At 38.9% G+C, this 22,186-nt stretch overlaps 2 protein-coding genes across 5 annotated transcripts in view; one reads left to right on the top strand and one right to left on the bottom strand.

Moving 5' to 3' along the window:
* The window catches only part of BZW2 (basic leucine zipper and W2 domains 2), a 62,343-nt gene extending 61,435 nt beyond the window's left edge, over positions 1-908 (bottom strand). Inside the window, exon 1 of one of the 2 annotated variants that reach the window (XR_004908878.2) lies at positions 753-884. The gene's annotated coding sequence lies outside the window, so the exon portion shown is untranslated. Of the gene's footprint in view, positions 1-752 lie in introns of both variants that reach the window. The other variant, XM_036065751.2, reaches the window with a different exon arrangement.
* A 309-nt stretch (positions 909-1,217) lies between these two features.
* Positions 1,218-22,186, top strand: part of ANKMY2 (ankyrin repeat and MYND domain containing 2) — a 37,999-nt gene continuing 17,030 nt past the window's right edge. The window contains exons 1-4 of one of the 3 annotated variants that reach the window (XM_078059336.1): positions 1,218-1,532; positions 6,839-6,903; positions 14,319-14,457; positions 16,542-16,640. In XM_078059336.1, the coding sequence (XP_077915462.1) occupies positions 1,466-1,532; positions 6,839-6,903; positions 14,319-14,457; positions 16,542-16,640 (370 nt within the window). In that variant the 5' untranslated portion in view covers positions 1,218-1,465. The remainder of the gene's footprint in view (positions 1,533-6,838; positions 6,904-14,318; positions 14,458-16,541; positions 16,641-22,186) is intronic. The other 2 variants (XM_036065737.2, XM_036065729.2) reach the window with 2 other exon arrangements.

Raw genomic sequence — 22,186 nt, 5'->3', positions numbered from 1 at the left:
CACCAATTTAATCTCCGCCCCTTTCCCCTCCCCTCCCTATTTCCATAAATCTCAAGATCTGAGTTACAAAGAGACTGGGAACTCTAGCAGAGCAGAGGCCCTCCTTTCCCCCTTCCCCCCCAAGCCATCTCTCATAAACGAAGTATTAGTTTAAGTGTAAATTGCTTTCAAACATCCTTAACAGGCACCATAGGGCGATCAGATCCGGTTTCTTCTGTAGCTTCCACAGAGGCCAGAGATGACAAGTAGTGTGTGTGTTTTGGACAGCGGGGGTAGGGGGGTAAGGGGGTGGCGGTCGAGGCTTGCCAAAAGAGAACTACCTTCTTCAGAGACTATTCTCATGATGCGTCCACCTCGCTCGCACTGGGAAGCGCTCCTCCCCATCCCACCCCTAGCCCCAAGCCCCAGTCCCGGCCTCTGGGAAGCCGCATCTGGCGGTGCCACGCACGAGACGATATGCACCCGCCGCTTCCCACGGCGTGGCCCGCCCCCGCCGGCTCGCTGTCCCAGGGTCTCCCCGGGCGGCCAAATGTGGCAAGTGGAGAATCTTCAATCTGGGGTACTGATACGCGGTATACGCGATGGTACTGGGGTAGAGGGCAGGCTTCCCCACCGGGGTACAGGAAGCCGCCCCAGCAGGCACATGCTTCCTGCCCGCCAGCTCCCGCCCGGATGCAAGCCCCCGGCGGGGCGGCGGCCGCGGTTCCCGCAGGCTTCCAGGCTTCCCCTGTCCCACCTGGGTTGCTTCTCACCTGTCGGAGGAGGTAGCGGCGACGCGCGAGGCTGCAGGCTGCGGCGATTCCGGCAGCGGCGGTGGTACCCGCGGCAGTGGCGGCGGCAGACAATGGAGGAGTGAAGGACAGACACATTGACATCGACCCACAGAGCCCGGCGCAGCCCCGCCTCCCGCACCGCCCCGCCTCCCAGTCCGCCCCCGTCCCGGGCTGCTCCACTCCTGGGAAAACGGTGGGGGCTTGTGGAGACAGCCAGGGACCTCTGCACGCCCCGAGCAGCCATGGGCGGACCCGGAACTTCTGAAAAGAGAATTTAAATATTGCGTATGTCTAAATATCTGAACAGAGCGCAGGAAGGGGGTGGGGAAGGTGGAAGAGGAATTTGATTCCCCCCTCTGATTTTCTCCATTGGGTTTTTCCTTGCCAGGCTGCTCAAATAGGAGTCTCTCGCTGCCGCCTCCTGTAGCTCCTCCTCCCGGCCTGGCCAATGACGCGCGGGCGGGCGGTGACTGTCGCTGGGCTTGCAGCGACAGACCTCCCGGCTCGCTGGAGCTCGCCAGCTGCTCGCCAGCCCGCGGGAGGGAGGAGAGAATTCGAACGCTTCCGCGGTTGGCTACTCAGCGTCCTGGTCTCGAGTTGCCACATTGCGGTTGGCATTCCTAACACACACATCCATAGTTTCTTTTTAATACCTCCAAAGAAACAGAATCATCTTCAAGCTGGCGGGAGCAATGGTTCATATAACGAAAGGCGAGCTGACCCAGGAAGAAAAGGAGCTGCTAGAAGTCATCGGGAAAGGTATGGGTGCTGGGCTGCAACGGGGCGCTGCCTGCCTGGTCTGGGGGCGTGGCGGAGCCCTGGGGGCGCCCCTGGCCGGGCTGACCCTCCGCTGCGGTTCTGCGAGGTTCGTGGCCTCGCACCGGGAAATAGCGTTTCCCCCAGTGGCCTGGGACCGGTTGCGGGGGCGGAGAGGAGGGGGACGAGACGCTGGGACAAGAACGGAGGCAGCAGGGGTTCGTCTCCCAAACCAGCTTTGGAAAGATACACATTTCCAGGTCCCAGCTTAGATTATAATGAGAGACCTCTGTGTGTAGGTCCCATGATGCGCATGCTTCGAAACTCTCCAGGTGATTTTGACCACCGTCTGTCTTGGCGACAGTGGCCTCAGGTTCTTAGAAGGGTGTCTAAAGGGCCCTTTCGACTTCCGGAGGCCGAAAGATCTGGATCCCATAGCTGTCCCCGCCCCCGCCTGGGGGTGGAGGGAACTCCTAAGGAGAAGGGTTCTTTATAAGGGCACAGAACTAGGTCTGTAATTCGCTACATTGAGGGTTCTGCGTCCGGGCCTCCCCGGCTTCCTTCCAGAAGCCCCCGGCCCCCGCAGGAACCCGCAGGGAAGCGAAGAGGTAGGCTAGGCGTCCACAGCCCTCGGCGCACTTAGCACAGCTTCGATCTTCTCCCCGCGCTCTTCTGCGCCTTCCCTTCCACTCTCCCAACGCCTGTCCCACTTCCGCCGCTTCGGGTGCTGGGGAGGGAGATGTAGGCCTCCGGGACGAGCCAGAAGCCATGTTTCTCCTTCAGTCCCCGAGTGGATGTCCCGGAGGAGTTCCCTGCTGAGTCCCGTTACCTGGCAGGTGCCAAGAGCGTGACTACGTGGCTTCTCCTGCACAGTCACAGCTCGGGGATGGGCATGGGCGGGACTGCGGACAGAGTTAAGGTGGTTGGTTTACGCTCAAGAGTGAGATAGCCACATCTGCCCTGGAATGGCAGAGAGGCCAGTTACCGCAGCCTAAAGGCTTCCCAGTTTCCAGTCTTCTTTCTCTTAAGCAGCCAGGCTCAAATCTGGACCCCCCAGAGAGTAAGGCAAATTTATTCTTCATACTGACAAGGGAAGTCTAAATGTAAAAGAGAAAAAAAAAAAAAAAAACCGATTTGAACCCAACAGGTGCTGATGAGCTGAGCCCACCTCATCTGATCTCAACAATTTTAAGTCAGTCACATCTACATTTATCATAAGTCTTCTTTGCCTAGAACTATGGAACATGGAGTTGGTGCTTTTATTGTTTGTTCTGCACAGTTCTGGCCGACCTTTTTAGCACTGCAGTCTTTTGTTCCTCCTGTCTCTGGGTAATTTCTCCCTTCCCTCAGTGGCTCTGGGATTCAGTTCAGAAATCATGGGAGCCCCCACTGTGTGCCAGGTACTGTGCTGGGCAAAAGGAAACAGGATCCACTCAAAATCCACCCACATTCTGCTTTTAAACAGTCCAGAGCTATCAGTTTTTCAAAGTATAAACAAGTGAGCAGTCTTATAAAGTGGGTTTCTGGAAGGGATGGGGGGGATCCTTGGATATTTTCTTAGGTGTACACCAGTTTTTATTTTAAAGATGGTGTAAAAGAGAATTAATGTCAAGTTTAGTCTGGTTAGTGCTGTGATGTTTCTGGGTCCACACTGTACATCAAGTTGCATTCGAGCCGAGACAACGTGGTTCACCAATTTCATTGGCCCAAGCCATGAGAAAATAACTGAGACGGACTTAGTCTGTGATACATTCTTGTCAAGTGAAGGTCCTTGGGACATCACTGTACTCTCAAAGAAAAATAATGGGAGATATGAGAAAATAACAACTATAGTCAGCCTTTATTGAATGTTGGTATGAGCCAGGCATAATTCTTAGTACTTTACATATGTTGATACATTTGATCTTGATGAGCTAGGAATTATTTTTAAGCAACAGCATGATGAGAGACTATATGGCGTGTTGGTTCACCATGCAGGTCTGATTTGGAATCCTACCACAATCATTTGCTGGTGATGTGGCCTTGGGCAAGTTACTGTTTCTGAGCTTCCGGTTCTCCTTGGTTAACGTTGTTGGGAGGATCAAATGAGTTAGTGTCTGTAAAGCATTTAAAGTGCTATTTGTCTTGTCTGTTATTATGGTAAAGACAGTGATCTCCAATTTATAGACACAGAAACTGAGGAACTGAGAAGTTAGATAACTTGTCCAGTGTCACACAGGAAATAAGTGGCAAAGCAGAGATAGCATTTGGCCTATAGTCCTAGAAATACACTGGACTTGAAAACTAACTAAACAGGGGCACCTGGGTGGCTCAGTCGGTTAAGCATCTGCCTTCGGCTCAGGTCATGATCCCAGGATCCTGGGATGGAGCCCTACATCGGGCTCCCTGCTCAGTGGGGAGCCTGCTTCTCCCTCTCCCTCTGCCTGCCGCTCTGCCTACTTGTGATCTCTCTCTCTCTGTGTCAAATAAATAAAATTTTAAAAAAAGAAAAGAAAACAAACTAAACAAAAAAATGAAACCAGAACCATAGCAGTCCATACCATAGTCACTTCTAAAGGCAATTTACTTTCAGCAACGCAGTATCATCTGTCAAGTTAAATTCATTTTAATTCTAAATGTTACTGATTTTGTAGTTTTGTGTGCGTTTAATTTGTAAAATATTTTTTGGTTTACAATGGAATGAAGTTTATATTTATATTCATAAGAAACTTTTTTTTTTAAGTGGGTGGGTAGAGTTCTTAATTCTTTTTTTTCCCCTTTAATATATTTCTCGACTTTGGGAAGTACTAGATTAGTCAGCACTAGTACCTGGAACTGACAATAAATTTTCAGCCAAGTATGACCTGTCATTTTGGCCAATCCAAAATAAACTCAGCAAATTACTGAGTATCTCTCTTCAGTCAGTCAGTGCCCTTCAGAAGTTAAGCAGACTGTGAGTGATACTTAACAATCTAGAGAATGCTATACATTGCTTCTGGACACTTTTAGAATGATTTCTTCTTCAAGTGAATTCATGTGCTAGGTAGTTTATAGATTGTATATTTGTTAGAAATGCCAAGAAGAAGTTCCAGATAAAACTGAGAAGCTCTTTCATATATAGCATTCATATCATAGTTAATGATGGCACCCATTCAATGACATTTAAGAAAAGAAAATTGAAATCACTGAAGCACATCCAATGGGCTTATATTACATGCAGATTGACCCATTCTTCTAAGTTCTGATATCTTTTTTGTTAAGCACTGAGGAAGCACTATTTCAAAATAAATTAAACTTTCCTTAAGGGTATAAACCAGAAAATCTTCATTACTTGTTTAGTACCTGAAATCTCTGGGATTGTGGACTTAATGAGAAAGTAATGAATTTACTGCTTTTTTTTCATTATTTACATAAGAGGAATTATGAAACAGGCTTGGACAATAAGGTTTATTTAACCAACTATATTGAGGTATAAAGTACGATAAATGGTGCATATTTAAGTGTATTCCAAACCTTCTATAATTTTCTACTGATGTCATTAAATTAGGAAAACAAAATTAGAAGTCATCACAAGTTTTTCTTCTTTGGGTATTTTGCTCATCTATTTTCCAAAATCTGTTTGAGAAAAAAATTTTCATCTTGGTCCCTGCATTTTAAAAGGCTAACTGGTATTCAGTGGTATATGTGTGCATGCCTCATCTTTATTTACTTATTTTAAATTGCTTCCTGACAAGACAGATTTAACTTAGACTGTTGGCCATTGGGCTAAACATTTTATAGAATTATTGACCTATTCTCTCACAGTGAGCCAAATGTTTATTATTATAATCCCCACCCTCTCCCAACATGGAGCATGCTTTGACGTGCTCACAGTCCCTCTAGTATTCTCCCTTTCCTGTGTAAACATCTCCTGATCAGATGGAAAATCACTTCAGTCATTTCTCACTGGATAATGGAAATCAACCAAAGCATCTTCCTGAAGTGAAATTGGGGTGCCGGAGTTTTTGTTCTATTTTAATTCCTTTCTGAAGATGTAAGAGAAAGTCTCTGATGAGAAGGCCAGATACGGATAAGTTTCACGTAGAACTTGCTTACGTGCTTGAGAGCTTTCCCCCATTCATTCCGTAGCCCTTCAGCCCGTGATACTAACTGCCCTTAGATGGAGTACAGGGTCAGAAAAATGTGCTTTTTACAAGATAGCTGCTGTCAGAATCCAGGGACTTGTATATCATTCACTTGACACATTTCCCCAGCAGAGCTATTTCTCTGTCAATCTAGGAGACATTTCTCTGTCTGTTCCCTGTTGGTGTGAGGCAACCAGATGACTTGCCTAAGGAGCAGGTGAGGGAGAGAGAAGCATGCTAATCTTTATTCTGCATTCCACATTTAACTCTGGAAAACTAGCAGAATTTAGCACGTTCCTAAACTATAATTTTCAGTTGAAAGAAAAAACTCCTAGTTGTGGGATGCTCCTATTCTTTTATGTCCTTGTGGAGAAGAGGCTCATCTCATCCTTTCTTCCTGAGAACGTTCAGTTTCATTGTTCCTTTCCCCGTCAAACCAGAATTTTTTTGGCAGAACGAGTAGCTGACTATTATTAACGATGATAATAGCAACATTCTCTCTTGCAACTACTTGATTGTGTCAGTATGCCTTACAGAAGACTGGAAAAACCTGATGGTTGTGGCCCCATTATAGCTTATTTCCAAATTTACAAACCTAACCTTCAGGTTTATGTTCGAGGACGTTAATTATGACAGTCTGAGTACTGACCATAAGGCACTTTTCTATGGAACCAGCCTTCAAAGAAATGTTTACCTAAGCATTTCTAAACCAAGAATTCTATTATAAGTATGCTGCCATCAAGTCACAGGGTCTGGTGATGACAGAGTATAGAAATACTGACTGTACTTAGAACTCCAATTATTACATTGACTGGAATTTAAGGTTTAGATGGTGGGTTGGACTAGATGCCCTTCAAGATTTCAGTATTAAGAGCCTTATTTATGCTTTGTGGTTATTGTATCACTGCCAAAAGGAAAATATGCCCAATTTAATATACCCTAAGGTCAGTGGAAGTAAAAACAAGATGGAGCTATTTTAGTTTCTATAAATCTGTTCTTCTGGATAATTACTTGGTGGAAAAAATACTATGTGTTGATGCTTTATTTCTTAACAATCTAACCAGACTAGTTTTAGTTTTATATATAACCCTTTAACATTTGTTTCCATGATGCTAGATTTTTTTTTCCTGTTGTAATGATAAATAACCTTATTTTGCATTTTTTTTCTTTCCTTCCTTCCTTCCTTTTTTTTTTTCTTTTTTAAAGGTACTGTCCAAGAAGCCGGAACACTATTAGCCAGCAAGAATGTCCATGTCAACTGTTTGGATGAGGTAAAATTTAAAAAGTTGAATAAAGTGCTTTACTTTTTATAAGAATGGATAATATATGAAATGTAATGGTAACAGTTTTTTAGCATTTGTGCTTAAGTTATATTAATCTGTAAACCAAATGTAAGTAGACAGGTTACAAAAGATAAATAAGCATGTAAAAACATGTTTAATTGTATTAATCAAATAAGTCCAAATTAAACCAAATCATACCATTTCTTGAGAAACATTGGACTTTTATATACTGATGGATTAGGTGTAAATTGACATCACACACTGGAGAAAATTTTAGAATCTGTGTCATTTTTAAATGTGCATACTTTTGATACAGCAATTATACTTCTAGGGTAAGCTAATCAAACCTAAACTCAACTTCCTAGAATAATTGCTCTTCAAAATAATTTTCTGCAATGATGGTGGTGTCTTTTCTGACCTGTACAATATCAGCCATTAGCCATGTGGGGCTAGTGTCTACTTTATTATACAGGGTGGCTCTAGTGCTAGAAAGTTAGATGAACATCACTTGCTCATGCAAAAGGGGAAGCGGTTTTATTGACTCTTTACCCAGAAATGTGTACCAAAATTAATGTCAGACAAAATAAAGTTTAAAGCAAAAAAATTAAAAAATTTTAAAAAGATGACTTTTTCTCCTAGATTAAATTACTAATTAACCCACCAAGAATATAGTAGCTTTAAGCCTTCCTTATAAGCTTATAAGCTTTGAGATTCATAAAGAAAAAGATAGAATTCAAAGGAGAAATTTGTAAGGTCACAATAATACCTTTAAGAAACCGCCAGATTAAGTAGCAAAAAAGTAATATAGGGAACAGAAAATTTGGATAACTAATTGACAGTCAATGCACTGTGTGTAAAATGGAAAAAAAATAGTACATTTTCTTTATGTGGAACATTGATAAAAAATAGTCTATGTATTATACTATCTTATAAAGGAAATTTTAGCTAATTTCAAAGAAGTTCACCTAATGCAGTAGAATACACTGAAAATAAACAAAAATATGATCCAAATAACAAAACAACCTGAAAAATTTATTTTAATTCTAGGTAATTCTTGGGTTAAAGAAGGAATAGAAGTAGAAATTGTCTACTATTTAGAACTGAAAACAACATTTATCAAAAGCTACCATTTATCAAAATCTGGGTTATATGGCCAAAGTGATAGAGGAAATTTTGCAGCATTTATTATTGTACTTTCAATCTGTGGTGTTCTGAGCTTTTAACTCGAAATTTTTAAAAAAAGATTAGGCTATACTCAGAGGGTAAAGGAAATGAACCAGTGAAATAAAATAGAAATAAACATTTGAAAAAGCCACCAGGCACAAGCAACAAAAGAAAAAAATAAAAATTTTTATGCTTCAAGTATACCATTAAAAAAGTGAAAAGATAATCCACAGATTGGTTTTACAAATCATATCTGATAAGGGACTTAAAATTAGAAGCTATTATAAACTTCTACAACTCAATAATAAAAAAGACAACCCTATTATAAAATGGGCAAAGGATCTGAATAGATACTGCTCCAAAAAGATATTCAGATGACCAATATGCACGTGAAAAAATGCTTGATATTAGTTGCCAGGGAACTGCAGTGAGATACCACTTCATACCCCTGGGATGGCTATAAAAAAAATGAAAGTGAAATGCAAATGAAAAAATGCTCAATATTAGCTGCCATCAAAACTGTAGTGAGATGGGGCACCTGGGTGGCTCAGTCATTAAGCATCTGCCTTTGGCTCAGGTCATGATCCCAGGGTCCTGGGATCGAGCCCCACATTGGGCTCCCTGCTCAGCAGGGAGTTTGCTTCTCTCTCTCCCACTCCCCCGCTTGTGCTCACTCACTCTCTCTCTCTCTCTTGCTGTCTCTCTCTGTTAAATAAATAAATAAAATCTTTTAAAAAAAAATACAAACTGTAGTGAGATACTATTTCATACCCACTGGGATGGCTATAATAAAAGAAATAATAACAAGTATCGGTGAGGATGTGGAGAAATCGGAGCCCTCATTAATTGTTGGTGGGTGAGTGATGCAGCCACTCCGGAAAACAGGTGGTCAGTTCCTCCACTGGTTAAACATAGAGTTTCTATATGACCCAGTAGTCCTAGGTATATACCTAGGAAAAATAAAGCATGTATCAACACAAAAGCTTGCTCATGAGTGTTTATAGCAGCATTATTCTTACTAGCCAAAGTTGGAAACAACCCAAATATCCATTAACTGATGAGTGGATAAACAAAATGTAGTATATCCATACAGTGGAATATTCATTCATAAAAAAGAATGAAGTCCTGGCAAGTGCTATAACATGGATGAATCTTGAAAATATTTGCCAAGTGAAAGAAGCCAGTCACAAAAGACTAAATATTATATGATTTTATTTATAGGAGATGTCCAAAATAGGCAAATCTATAGGGACAGAAAGTAGATTAGTGGTTGCCTAGGGCTGGGTCAGAGAGTAGGGGGCCAGGGAGGAAATAGGAATGACTGATAATAGGTATGTGGTTTCTTGTGAGGGTAACAAAAATATTCTAATTGATTGTGGTGATACTTGTATAACTTCTGTAAATATACTGAAAACTATTTAATTGTGTGTATTAAATGGGTGAATTATGTGGTATGTGAATTATATATCTCAATAACGCTCTTTAAAAATGAAAGAAAAAGCAGTTATCAAGACCAAAATATTAGACACAGTTTGAAAAGTCTAAGCAAGAAAATAATGAAATAAACACCAAGAAACTAAGAGAGAGCATGACTGCAGTTATAAAGGAAATTTTCCTAAGTTTTTGTTTAAGCCAATACATATGAAAACCTATATAAAAGTAACTTCATAGAAAAATAAAAATGAATATATTCATCTCATATAGAATATGAGATTCCAGAAAACTGGAATAATTAAGGAAAATTTGTGTAAATATATTTAAATGCCAACCACTTTCTAAAGCTGCAAACCTGAGTAAGCGTTACAAAACCTTCAAGGGCTTCTCATTTTACACAGATTATACTGTTAGTTCATAGAAAGATAGGAAGATACCCAACTCATTTGATAAGACTAGCATAACACTGATGCCAAAACAGGAAAAAGCCGAAGAAAACCTTGGGCCCAATTCAGTTTATAACTCAGATGCAAAAGCACTAAGTAAGATACTAGCAAATTGATCCAGTAGTATATCAAAAGAATAATTAGACATAAATAACCCAGTAAGGTTTCTCCAAAAATGATAGGACGGTTTAGTTTTAGAAAATCTTTCAATATAATCTATTATATTACAGAATAAAAGAGAAGCAAATGTGATCATCTCAACAGATGATAAGATTTAGCATCCATGGATGGTAAAAGCTCTTAAAAGATTAGGATACAATAGGGTTTGTTTTTTTTTTCCTTTGGTAACTTGATAAAAGATAAAAGGTTTGTGGAAACCTTCCACAAACAATAGCATCCTACTTAATGTTAAAACATTAGACACACTCTCATATTTAATGTTAAAACCTTAGAAGAATGAGGATCAAGACAAGGAGATTCCTGGAGATGCTGGGGACAGATTTGGCTTCCTTGATATTCCTTGAAGGCAATACTCCTCTCCCGGAGAGTTTCCCACTTGCATTCTCTTTACCTGGAGGATTCTTCCACCGGTTATTTAAATCCTTTGTGTCTTCAGTCCCTTCAGGAAAGGATTTGTTAAATGCCACCTGCCTAGAGGGACATTTCTTAACTGTCCTTTTTCAAATAATAATCTCCTCTTGCTCTCTGGCATTGTTTCCCTGTTATCGATGTTCTTTTCCTAGAACACTTGTATTACCACCTGCCTTGTCACCTCAACTAAAATTTAAATGTCAGGGACTTAGACTGGAGGGGCATGGAATTAGTTCATTGCTACCCACAGCGCACAAACCTGTGTCAGACATATATTAGGCACTCAATAAATACTTGCTGAATGAATGAATGCTTTAGGTAATGATCCAGAATTATAACATAATAGGCTAATATTGATAAATTCTTTCATTTAAGAATTATGGGACAGAAGCTTCAGTTCTTTTTAGGGTCATTAATATCTAAAGAATTTTAGCTGCTTGTTTTTCATGCAGTTAAGCAGATTTCTTCCAAAGTTGCCTTTGGGAAATGACAAGGAAGTGAGGATTTTTACTCTTGGCGTTTCAGTGATTCTAAGATGCCATGGATTTTAAGACTCATCCAGATTTCAGAGATATTAAAAAAATGAAGGGGGTGGAGATTGGTGATAATTTGTAAGATTCTAGTATTTGTGAAATACAACTCAATTTCAGAGATCTTAAAATATGAAAATAAAGTGATTCTTATAACTGATGGATTACAGGGGCGCCTGGGTGGCTCAGTCATTAAGCGTCTGCCTTTGGCTCAGGTCATGGTCCCAGGGTCCTGGGATCGAGCCCCGCATCGGGCTCCCTGCTCAGCAGGAAGTCTGCTTCTCCCTCTCCCACTCCCCCTACTTGTGTTCTCTCTCTTGCTGTCTCTCTCTGTCAAATAAATAAAATCTAAAAAAAAAAAAATAAATAACTGATGGATTACATATAACATTATGATAACATTTTATGAAACCTTATTTCTCTTTTCTAATTTGAGCAGGGATGGACATTAGGTATTTTATTTTTCTAACTGATACTAACTTGTTCCATTTTTATAACTAGAACAAGACATTTTCAGTTTATTTTGAACATGGGAATATTCTCTTCTATGTCTGGTAGATTGATAGTATTTTAAATTATTCAATTCCTTTTCTTTTTTTTTTTAAAGATTTATTTATTTATTTATTTGACACAGAAAGACAGCTAGAAAGGGAACACAAGCAGGGGGAGTGGGAGAGGGAGAAGCAGGCTCCCTGCTGAGCAGGGAGCCCGATGCGGGGCTCGATCCCAGGACCCTGGGATCATGACCTGAGCCAAAGGCAGACGCTTAACGACTGAGCCACCCAGGTGCCCCTTAAATTACTCAATTCCTTTTCTTGATATTTATGCTGGAATATATAAAAATACCAGAAAGACGAGAAAATTTATAGGACGATAGCTTTATATCTGTTTGGAACATTAAGATTTATGAACGTCACTTCCTTTTTTTCTTTGCACATTGAAATGTTTCCACAAATAACGGGCAGTACTGTAACTAAGATAATGCATAGTAAAAATTACATTCAAAATTTGTAATTCTTTTTGTTCTTATAATCCAAAATTGAACTAAGATAAGAAAGTATATGTGATACCCACTTAACTTGGAAAGCTTCTATGCATTTCATAATATATACAAACATCAAATCATTATGTTGTATACCTGAAATTGATACAACATTGTATGTCATTTTTACCTCAGTAAAAAAAAGAAAAGAAACTTACCATAAATGATCACTTAACACATGTTTGGCTTCTATTACCCGGAATCAACCAGCCCAGCACTGAAACTTGATATGGGAAAAACATACACTGCATTATAGACATGACAAAGATAACAATTTCAGAGATTGCATAGCAGATGATATGATTGGGTTTGCTCATTGCCTCTTTAAAAAGCTCTCATGGATTGGCTCTGAAAAACCAATCCCTATTTAGACTGCTGGTAAATAAGAAAGAGCAAAGAGAAAGAAAGGAAATTTTAAAAAAAATAAAATAAAATAAAAAGAGGAAACAGGATCAGGAAGCAGGGAGGCAGACAGGTAAATGGACAGAAGTGATCAACACAGAGGACAGTTAAAACACAAGCAGACATAAACAGGTGAGGACACTTTGCAATGTAACCTCCAAAAATTTTGCACATCTCCTTCGTTCTTAAGCATCTTTTCTCATTGTATTGAATGCTGCTTTAGACTTATTTACATATAGGACAGTATTGTAGTGTCAGGCTTATTCACTCAGAGCTAGATAACCTTTCCTTGTAGGATGGGACTGCTGTGTGATTGACTGCCCACCTGCTTGTACTGTGTCCTGCCCCCACCCCCCCGGCTGCATGCTAGCTTCTTACGTCCAGGTTATAGCATCCTTCGGGGGCCATCACCCTAGTCATGCTCTGAATACATTTTTGCCTCATTCAAAAGGTAATAACCATATAGTTCATTCCCACTTCCTCAAAGCTGCGTCTGTGTAGTGAGATCCTGATTGCCATACCCACCCGAGCCACTCCCAACCTTGAAATACCTCATCCTTGTAGAGTGTGGTACTTGCCTCTCCAGTCCTTGGGGAAAACAATGGAAAAGAACATTTGAATCTGGGACACCTGGGTGGCTCAGTCAGTTAAGCGTCTGACTTCAGCTCAGGTCATGATCCCAGGGTCCTGGGATCGAGCCCCACATTGAGCTCCCTGCTTGGCGGAGAGCCTGCTTCTCCCTCTGCCTCTGTCATTCTCCTGCTTATGTTCTCTCTTGCTCTCTCTCTCTCTGACAAATAAATAAATAAAATCTTAAAAAAAAAAAGAATATTGATGGCTTTTGTTCATAATAATAGTGTGGAATCATAAAGAACAAGTCAAAGTATGTTAGTATTCAGAGGTTTACCACAGTAAAAGATTTAATGTTTTGGAGAGGTTTTTATCAAAAACAGCTTTGAAATGCTAGCATTTATATAGTTTGTCCTGGTTTACTTTGAAAATTCACTTATCTAGAACAGCTTGTTCATTTATCTACCAAATAGTATCAGATACCCACAACAAATAAGTTTGGATGTTTCACTGGATCTATACAAAACATATGGAGACTAAACAATGTAGTGTAAATACTACCAACCATTTCTCGATATTTATACAATCATTTATATGATCAAATCATATATGTAATCAAAATATACATGTGGTTTGGGGATCATTATTTGAAAAATGATATCATGATAATATACATTTCCTGCATCTGATTTTTCTCATTGGCAGTAATGCGTGGACATTTCTCCAGTTCACTAGATATAGATGCATTCAGTCAGTAGCTTCATGGTATTCCATGTTGTGGATATAACATACTTCATTCATACTTTCTCTTTGACAGGCATTCTAATTGTTTTGAGGTTTTTTTTTTTTTTTTTTAGTATTTATGCATTTGTATCTGTTGGTTCATTTGTTTTCCCAGGAGCTATGTGTGGTAGAGATGAGAGCCCCCATGATCTAGGTTTGGTGCCTGCCTGGCCATTTTACTGGTTATGTGAGGTTGAGCAAGTCTCCTCTGAATCTGTCTGCTAACCTATAATAAAAAAAAATCAGGTAACAAAACCATCGTTTTTCCTCAGCAGTTTATGGAAGATCCAAGTGAGGAAATAAACATAAAAGTACTTTATAGATTATAAAGATGAATTTAGTAATTCATGTTTCTTTTCTGTTTTTAAATTAATTGCAGGAATTGTTTACAGGGGAAAAGGTAAATAAGTAAAACTAATACTTTTTTCCTTTCTATTAAAGAATGGAATGACTCCTCTAATGCATGCGGCCTATAAAGGAAAACTTGATATGTGCAAATTACTTTTACGACATGGAGCTGATGTAAATTGTCATCAACACGAGCATGGGTACACAGCCCTCATGTTTGCTGCACTTTCTGGTGAAGTTTTAGCATTTATTCTAATATATTAATATTAGTCATCCATACCTCTTTGGTATAAGTACATACATACTTTTAAATTAAATGCTTTTTTTATTACAGTAATTTTAAGATCAGTTCTTACAGAAAAAGTAGGAATTGGGTTTTGAAGTTATAATATATGAAATATGTTATATAGTTAATTTGGTGATAATGTTTCTTTACATATTTAAATCACCTGATTGTATTGACAGTCTTATGTAGCGTTAAGGAGTTAGATCGTTAATCCTTCAGGTTAGTTCTGTTGATGTACTGTATCCTTGTGTTTTGAAGTAATGTGAAAACGTCTTTGTTGTTGTCTTGAGAAAACAGCTGGTATGATAGAGCTGTCTCTGTGCTTCCCTGACATTTATGTACTAAATTATGCTGATCCAATTAGAAACTTACTCTTATTCATGTTGCTTATGATTTGTGAATAAAGACAACTGGGAAACATTTAAAATTAAGTGGAGTTATCTATAATTGTAGTTTTTTTTAAGAAAATAAAGATGTAATATAATATTCTCACGCTTTAAAAGGAGTAATCTGTATTTTTATAAGCCTGGAACAGGAAAGCATGGGAGGGCGGCAGGGGGCATAGATGGGCTAGATGGGTAATGGGTATTAATGAGGGCACTTGAGCAACATTACATAATAGCGGTGTTGTATATAAGTGATGAATCACCATATTCTGCACCTGAAACTAACGTTGTACTATATGTCAACTAGCTGGAATTTAAATAAAAACTTGGGGGATAAAAGGAAAGCATTTCTAAATGTGATATATGAAATATATAATTCAAAAAGGATAACATTGACCAATTTGATTATATATAATTTTAACATTTCCAAATATAGAATATACCATATATGGAGTAAAATACAAATGAAAAACTGAGGAAAATATTTATTATGTATCTTTAAGGGTCATATCAGTATATATCAGGAGTTCTCATAAATCATTTAGAAACAAGTGCTGCAATAGAAAATTGGACCGAAATTGAACAGAAAACAAAAGAAATACAGCTGGCTCATAAGGATATAAAACACTTTCACCAATAAACAAAGGCAAATTGGAAGAATAAACAATCATTTGTCACTTACCGTATTGGCAGAGGATAAGAAAGAGTGATAATGTCCAGTATTGGCGTAGGGACTTCTCTGCACCATTTTGGGATATGCACATCAGCCCAGCCTTGCTGGAAGTCAGTCTGGCAAACTACATTTAAAATATGCATAACTTTGGGCGCCTGGGTGGCTCAGTCGGTTAAGCGGCTGCCTTCGGCTCAGGTCATGATCTTGGGTCCTGGGATCGAGTCCCACATTGGGCTCCCTGCTCAGCAGGGAGCCTGCTTCTCCCTCTGCTTGCAGCTCCCCCTGCTTGTGCTCTCTCTCTCAAATAAATAAATAAAATCTTAAATTAAAAAAAATGCGTAACTTTGATTTCTGCAGTGTTTTCCAGGAACTGTTCCTAAGGAAATGATAGTTCGAACTTGCTAAAATTAATGGAAAAAGCTGGTCACTGAGTATAGTTTATAATAGCAAAATATCTGTAATGATTAACATTAGTGATAGAATGCAAATAGAATAAAGGCAAATGGATGTTTAGAGAGAAAAGAGTATAGAAAGAGAGACTATCACCTGTTAAATCATTATCCCAGGACCTATAGGTTTGAGGGTTGGGATGGGTTAGTAGATACTAAGTGGAGACTTCTTTTCATTTTCTCTCTCTTTATTGTTGCTATTTTTCGTTTTGACTTTACACTAAGCTTTATCTGTAAGAAAAATATATTTTGTTTTGTTAAAAAAAAAAGTGATAATTCCATACCATTTGTGTATTGCCTGGAGGGAGGGGTTTTACAAAAAATGAGGTTAATTTCTGTGTGGATTTTTGGTATCATTTTCCTCTTTACTGTGGTTATGATTTACATTTTAGAAAAAAATGAAAATGTTCACAAGATAGAAACCTAAAACTAAATGGGGAAAAAGCGTCCAGATAAATTAGAAGGAGGTATTTGAATTGTGCATTCCTTAGTATTAACTGACATGTTCCTTTTTAACGTCAGGTAACAAAGACATCACATGGGTAATGTTGGAGGCCGGTGCCGAGACGGATGTTGTCAACTCTGTAGGAAGAACAGCAGCTCAGATGGCAGCCTTTGTGGGTGAGTTTTTATGGCAGCTTTAAATTTAAGTTTTATCCAAAATGTCCTTCATGAAAAAATACCACTTTGCTTCTCAGAGTACAAATACTGTCATGTTTATTTTAAAAAAAAAGCAAATGTTTACAGTTTGCTAGGTTTTGTCTGACTTAGCGAACTATACAGTGACACTTTGGAGAAAATGAGGAGGTTATTTGGAATTTCCACTTTGTGAGATACCAAGATAGTGGGGCCATTTTGGTTGTAGTTAAATGCTTTGAATGAGTATATTTTATTTCTCTAAGGGAGGTAGTTTAACCTGAAGTCAAGAACATGAACTGTGACGTCAGTAATCCTCACTTGAAATTCTGGCTGTGCCACTCTATAGCAGGTTACTTAATCATTCTGACCTTCACTTTCCTCATTGCACCTTGGTTCATGGTTCCTGAAAGGATTAAATGAGATACTGACCGAAGGAGCTTTACAGGTAGCACTAAATAGATGCCATCAGTTACTGTTGCTAATAAAAAATGTCAACAATGCAATTTTTTCCTAGAAAGGAACATTAATAGGGTGCCTGGGTGGCTCAGTTGGTTAAGCGACTGCCTTCGGCTCAGGTCATGATCCTGGAGACCCAGGATCGAGTCCCGCATCGGGCTCCCTGCTCAGCAGGGAGTCTGTTTCTCCCTCTGACCCTCCCCCCTCTCATGTGCTCTCTCTCTCTCATTCTCTCTCTCAAATAAATAAATAAAATCTTTAAAAAAAAAAAAAAAGAAAGGAACATTAATAATAATATAATATATAGCTGCTTCATTATCATCCTCCTCAAGTACAAACATTTATTGTGTATGCCCAGTATTTCTTGGTATATTCATCCTGTTCCTGGACATAATATGAGGGGTTTGGAAGAGAATGGCATGAATATTTGGTCATTGGTATTTTGGTCCCACTGAGTTGGCAGTTAAGGAGAGTCTAGAGATGGACAAGCAGATATATAAACATCTGATTTATTGGGAATGCAGCAAGTGGCCTTTGTGGGACTAATAAATCATTAAACAAATACTTAATGTTTACAGTGTATATACCAAGCTCTGTGCTTTGGTTACAGTGCTGAACGAGACAGAAGCTGTCCATGTATTCATGGCAGTTAGAGACTAACAGCAGTGACAGGCATTGTGGAAATACCCTCCAAGGGACAACTTAAGGGTTTCATAGAAATATATCAAAGAGAGGGATCTTTTATCCTATTCCAAGGGGGTTTCGAGAGAAAGTACATTTAAGTTGAAATATAGTGGGAATTAGTCTGATATAGGAGGCAGTAACCGTATATTTTGTTAAATTTTGTTATTAAATTATCTCAAAACTACTAATAGTAGCTACCAGTGATTAAGTCAGATAGTCAGTGAGTCACTCTGTGACAGCTCTGTCAGAGCAAATATTCTTATTTTACCTCGATTTCAGGAGGATTTGAGAAAAGTATGGCCTTGCAGTGCAAACGTCAGAGAAATAATATTTATCTCCTACCATTAGGGGCTCCCTGGTTGCCCCCAACTCACCTCTAAGCCAGTGTTGAGGCTGTCAGTACAAGGGGAAAATAAGACTAATCTAGGAATCCTGATTCTCATATTTTAGTTCGTGTCTGCAGCTAAGTCATTACAAGATCACAGGCAAATCCCTTCCCTCCACAGGCCTCCTGTTTTCTGATCTGTGCCATGAGGCCTGGCAATTCGATCATAGGAAGTTCTCCTGAACTCTGCAAGTTTTCATTTATGTCCACGATGTAGCAAAACAGAGCTCAGACAGAGATTCGGTAACTTTCCTCAGTTCACAGGGCTGGAAGTTGAGGAGCCTGTTCTTTCAAATAGAATACAGTGTTCTTTTCCTTTTCTTTTTCTTAACACTACAGTATCCATAAAAATCTAGGGTAGAAATTGTCCACAATCCCATCCTAAAATAAGAGAAATAAGAGTGATGTTTTCATTCCATTTTAATCTATATAGATTAATTTCATAGACAAAGATTAAACCCTTTTGGTCGACATTATATTTTCCATTATGGTTAGTCTTTTGAAAAAGTCATTGTCCCCTTTTATTGCCCGCAAGCGGAAAGGTTTATATAAATACGTGCACACGTGTGCAAGATTCTTCTCTTTTAAAAAAGATTTTTATCTTTTAAAAAATATTTATCATACAGATATATTCCTTGTGACTTGTTTCCTTCCCTGACCAGTGTGCCGTGGAAGTCTGTCTCATCTCAGCAGGTCTAAATTCAGTTGTTCCAACAGCTACCTAATATTCCATGATACAAGCACCTGCAGTTCATTTAGCTCTCCCCTATGGATAAATTTTACAGTGTTTTTTTTTTTTAATGATTTTATTTATTTCTTTATTTCAGAGAGAGAGCATGTATGAGCGGGGGAGGGGGTGGTAGAAGAGCAGAGGGAGAGGGACAGACAGACTCCGTGCGGAACACAGAGCCCAATGCAGGGCTCAGTCCCATGACGGTAACCTGAACCGAAATCAAGAGCTGGATGCCCAACTGACTGAGCCACCCACGTGCCCCAATGGCACAATTTTTAAAAATCACTATAAATAATGTAATAATTATACTTGAGCTTATATTTTTACATAGTACTGCTTTAATACGTGTAAAACATACTCTCAGAAGTAAAATGGCTGAGACACAGGGTCTGTATTTTTAATTTTAGTGTGAGTCTAGATTGCTTTCCAAAAGGGCATAGCAATTCATACTCCTGTGAGCATCTTCATCAGAACTGGGTGTTTTCACTCTTTCATTTTTGGTAGTTGAAAAGATGCTGTATTGTGAATACAGCATCCCCCCCATTATTTTCCCCCCCATTATTCATGAAATTCAGCTGCTTCTGTTGTTGGTCATCTATGTTTTTCTCTTCTGTGGATGGCCCCCCCATTATTCATGAAATTCAGCTGCTTCTGTTGTTGGTCATCTATGTTTTTCTCTTCTGTGGATGGCTGCTCATACTCATTACATATTTTTCCTTTGGGTTGTCTTTTTTCTTATTGCTTTGAGGAGCTTTATTTGTATTATGGATGCTAATCCTTTGTGTATCAAATGTGTTTCAAATAGTTCATTATATATTTTTCTTTTGACTTCATGGGAACTTATTTTTAAATAATCCTAGTTTTCTTTTATAGCTTCCATGGTTCTTGTCTTGTCAAAAGAATTCTTGAGCATGAATTAGATAAGTATTCTCCTAAATTTCCTTCAGAATTTTTTTTTTTTTTGTATTTTCAAGATTTGATTTTTTAGAGTTCATTTTCCCCTGGATATTTAGTTAATTGTGATAGCACCACTTACGAAACCACTCAACATTTTCCTACTGAAAGTGAAATACCATTTTTGTGGTAAGTTAAATTCTCTTAAAAACTGCTATCTATTTCTGGATCTCATATTCTCTTCCATGGGGCTGCTTGTCACTTTGTATATTAATACCACATTGTCTGATCACATTGACTTTAAAGCAAGTGTTCCCTTCACTTATTCCTCTTTTTCTTTTTCTTTTTTTTTAAAAGATTTTGTTTATTTATTTATTTGAGAGAGAGAGAATGAGAGAGAGAGCACATGAGAGGGGGGAGGGTCAGAGGGAGAAGCAGACTCCCTGCCGAGCAGGGAGCCCGATGCGGGACTCGATCCCGGGACTCCAGGATCATGACCTGAGCCGAAGGCAGTCGCTTAACCAACTGAGCCACTCAGGCGTCCCCACTTATTCCTCTTTTAATGCTTTCCTCCCTCCCTTCTTTTTTTTTTATTGTTTTTTATTTTTTATTTTTGGTTCTTGTTGGACTTTCATTAAATGGTTTTGTAATTATTTGCAGTTATTGGCAACTGTATGATATGACATCCTATTCAATTGCATGGTATGCCTAAATATTGCTTTTTTGTTTCTTTTGCTTGTTTTTGGTCCTTTGGTCATATTCATTAGATTCCTTCAGTGCAGGTCTTTTTTTTAAATAAAACTACATTCTTTTCAAGTTTATTTCTAAATAGTTGGTAGTTATTACCCATATTGTTAAGGAGAATTCCCACCACCACTTTCACACTCTGTCATTTCTAGCTGGTTATGGGTAATAAGGAGAAAGCTATTGATTTGTTTTTTTCTTTGTCATTTTTATCCTCAGTTTCATAGCTATTCAGTTTCACTTATTTTCTATTTGAATTAGCTCCAGGCTTCAAAGTAAGAAGAAATAATAATGGTGAAAATTGGCATGTCTGTTTTTTTCTATTTTTAATGGAAATATTTTTAGCTCTTCACTTTTTATGATATTGCTTTTGGTTTTACCATTGCTGAATGCCACTCTTTGTCTTGTTTCAGTTTTTAGTTCTACTTTTTTTCTGATAGGCCATTTTTTTTTTTTTTTAGATTTTATTTAAATTCAAGTTAGTTAACATATAGCGTATTATTAGCTTCAGGGGTAGAATTTAGTGTTTCATCAGTTGCATATAACACCCAGTGCTCATCACCTCAAGTGCCCTCCTTAATGCCCGTCACCCAGTTACCCCGTCCCCCACCCCCTCCCCTCCAGCAACCCTCAGTTTATTCCCTATAGTTAAGAGTCTCTTACGGTTTGCCTTCCTCTCTCTTTTTATCTTATTTTATTTTTCTTTCCCTTCCCCTGTGTTCATCAGTTTTGTTTCTTCCACATATGAGTGAAATCATATGATATTTGTCTTTCTCAGACTGGCTTATTTCGCTTAGCATTAATGCCTTCTACTTCCATCCAGGTCGTTGCAAATGGCAAGATTTCATTCTTTTTGATGGCTGAGTAATATTTCATTGTGTGTGTACACACACACACACACACACCACCTCTTCTTTATCCATTCATCAGTCCATGGACATCTGGGCTCTTTCCATAGTTTGGCTATTGTGGACATTGCTGCTATAAACATTGGGGTGCATGTGCCCGTTCGAATCACTATTTTTGTATCCATTGGATAAATACCCTAGTAGTGTAATTGCTGGATGGTAGGACAGTTCTATTTTTAACTTTTTGAGAACCCTCCATACTATTTTCCAGAGTGGCTGCACCAGGTTGCATATTATAGCCATTCTTGATTCCTTTTTGGGTTTTTGCATTTGTCAATAATCTCTTTGCCCATCTCTTTGTTTTCAATCTTTATTATTTATTTTAGTAGGGTAACTACTACTACTACACCTATATGTCTATAAACCCATGTAGGTGTGCTTTGTTCTCTAACCCAAATGATAGTCTCTGGCTTTTAACAGGTACTCAGCTTGGGCATATGTATGATTACTGATAAACTTGATTGCATTCCTCCTCTTTCACCTCATTTTTTTTACGCTTTGTTTTACTTAGTGGTTGGTGGTTTTTGCTTGTGCTTGGGTGTAGTTTGTGTGTGTGTGTGTGTGTGTGTGTGTGTGTGTGTGTGTTTTTCCTTAATGTGCCTGGCCTGGTCACGTTAGAGTACATTTATTTCTTTTATTTCTTTTATTAACTTGAAAGATCGAGAATGTTTTCCCATTCCACTAATGCTTACTCTCCTATTCACAACACTCTCAGTTAAACCCA

The sequence above is a fragment of the Halichoerus grypus genome, chromosome 12, assembly GCF_964656455.1.
Source record: "Halichoerus grypus chromosome 12, mHalGry1.hap1.1, whole genome shotgun sequence".
NCBI classification, from domain to species: Eukaryota; Metazoa; Chordata; class Mammalia; order Carnivora; family Phocidae; genus Halichoerus; species Halichoerus grypus.
The sequence above is the reverse complement of the archived record's forward strand: the minus strand, read 5'-3'. Positions and strand labels throughout refer to the sequence as shown.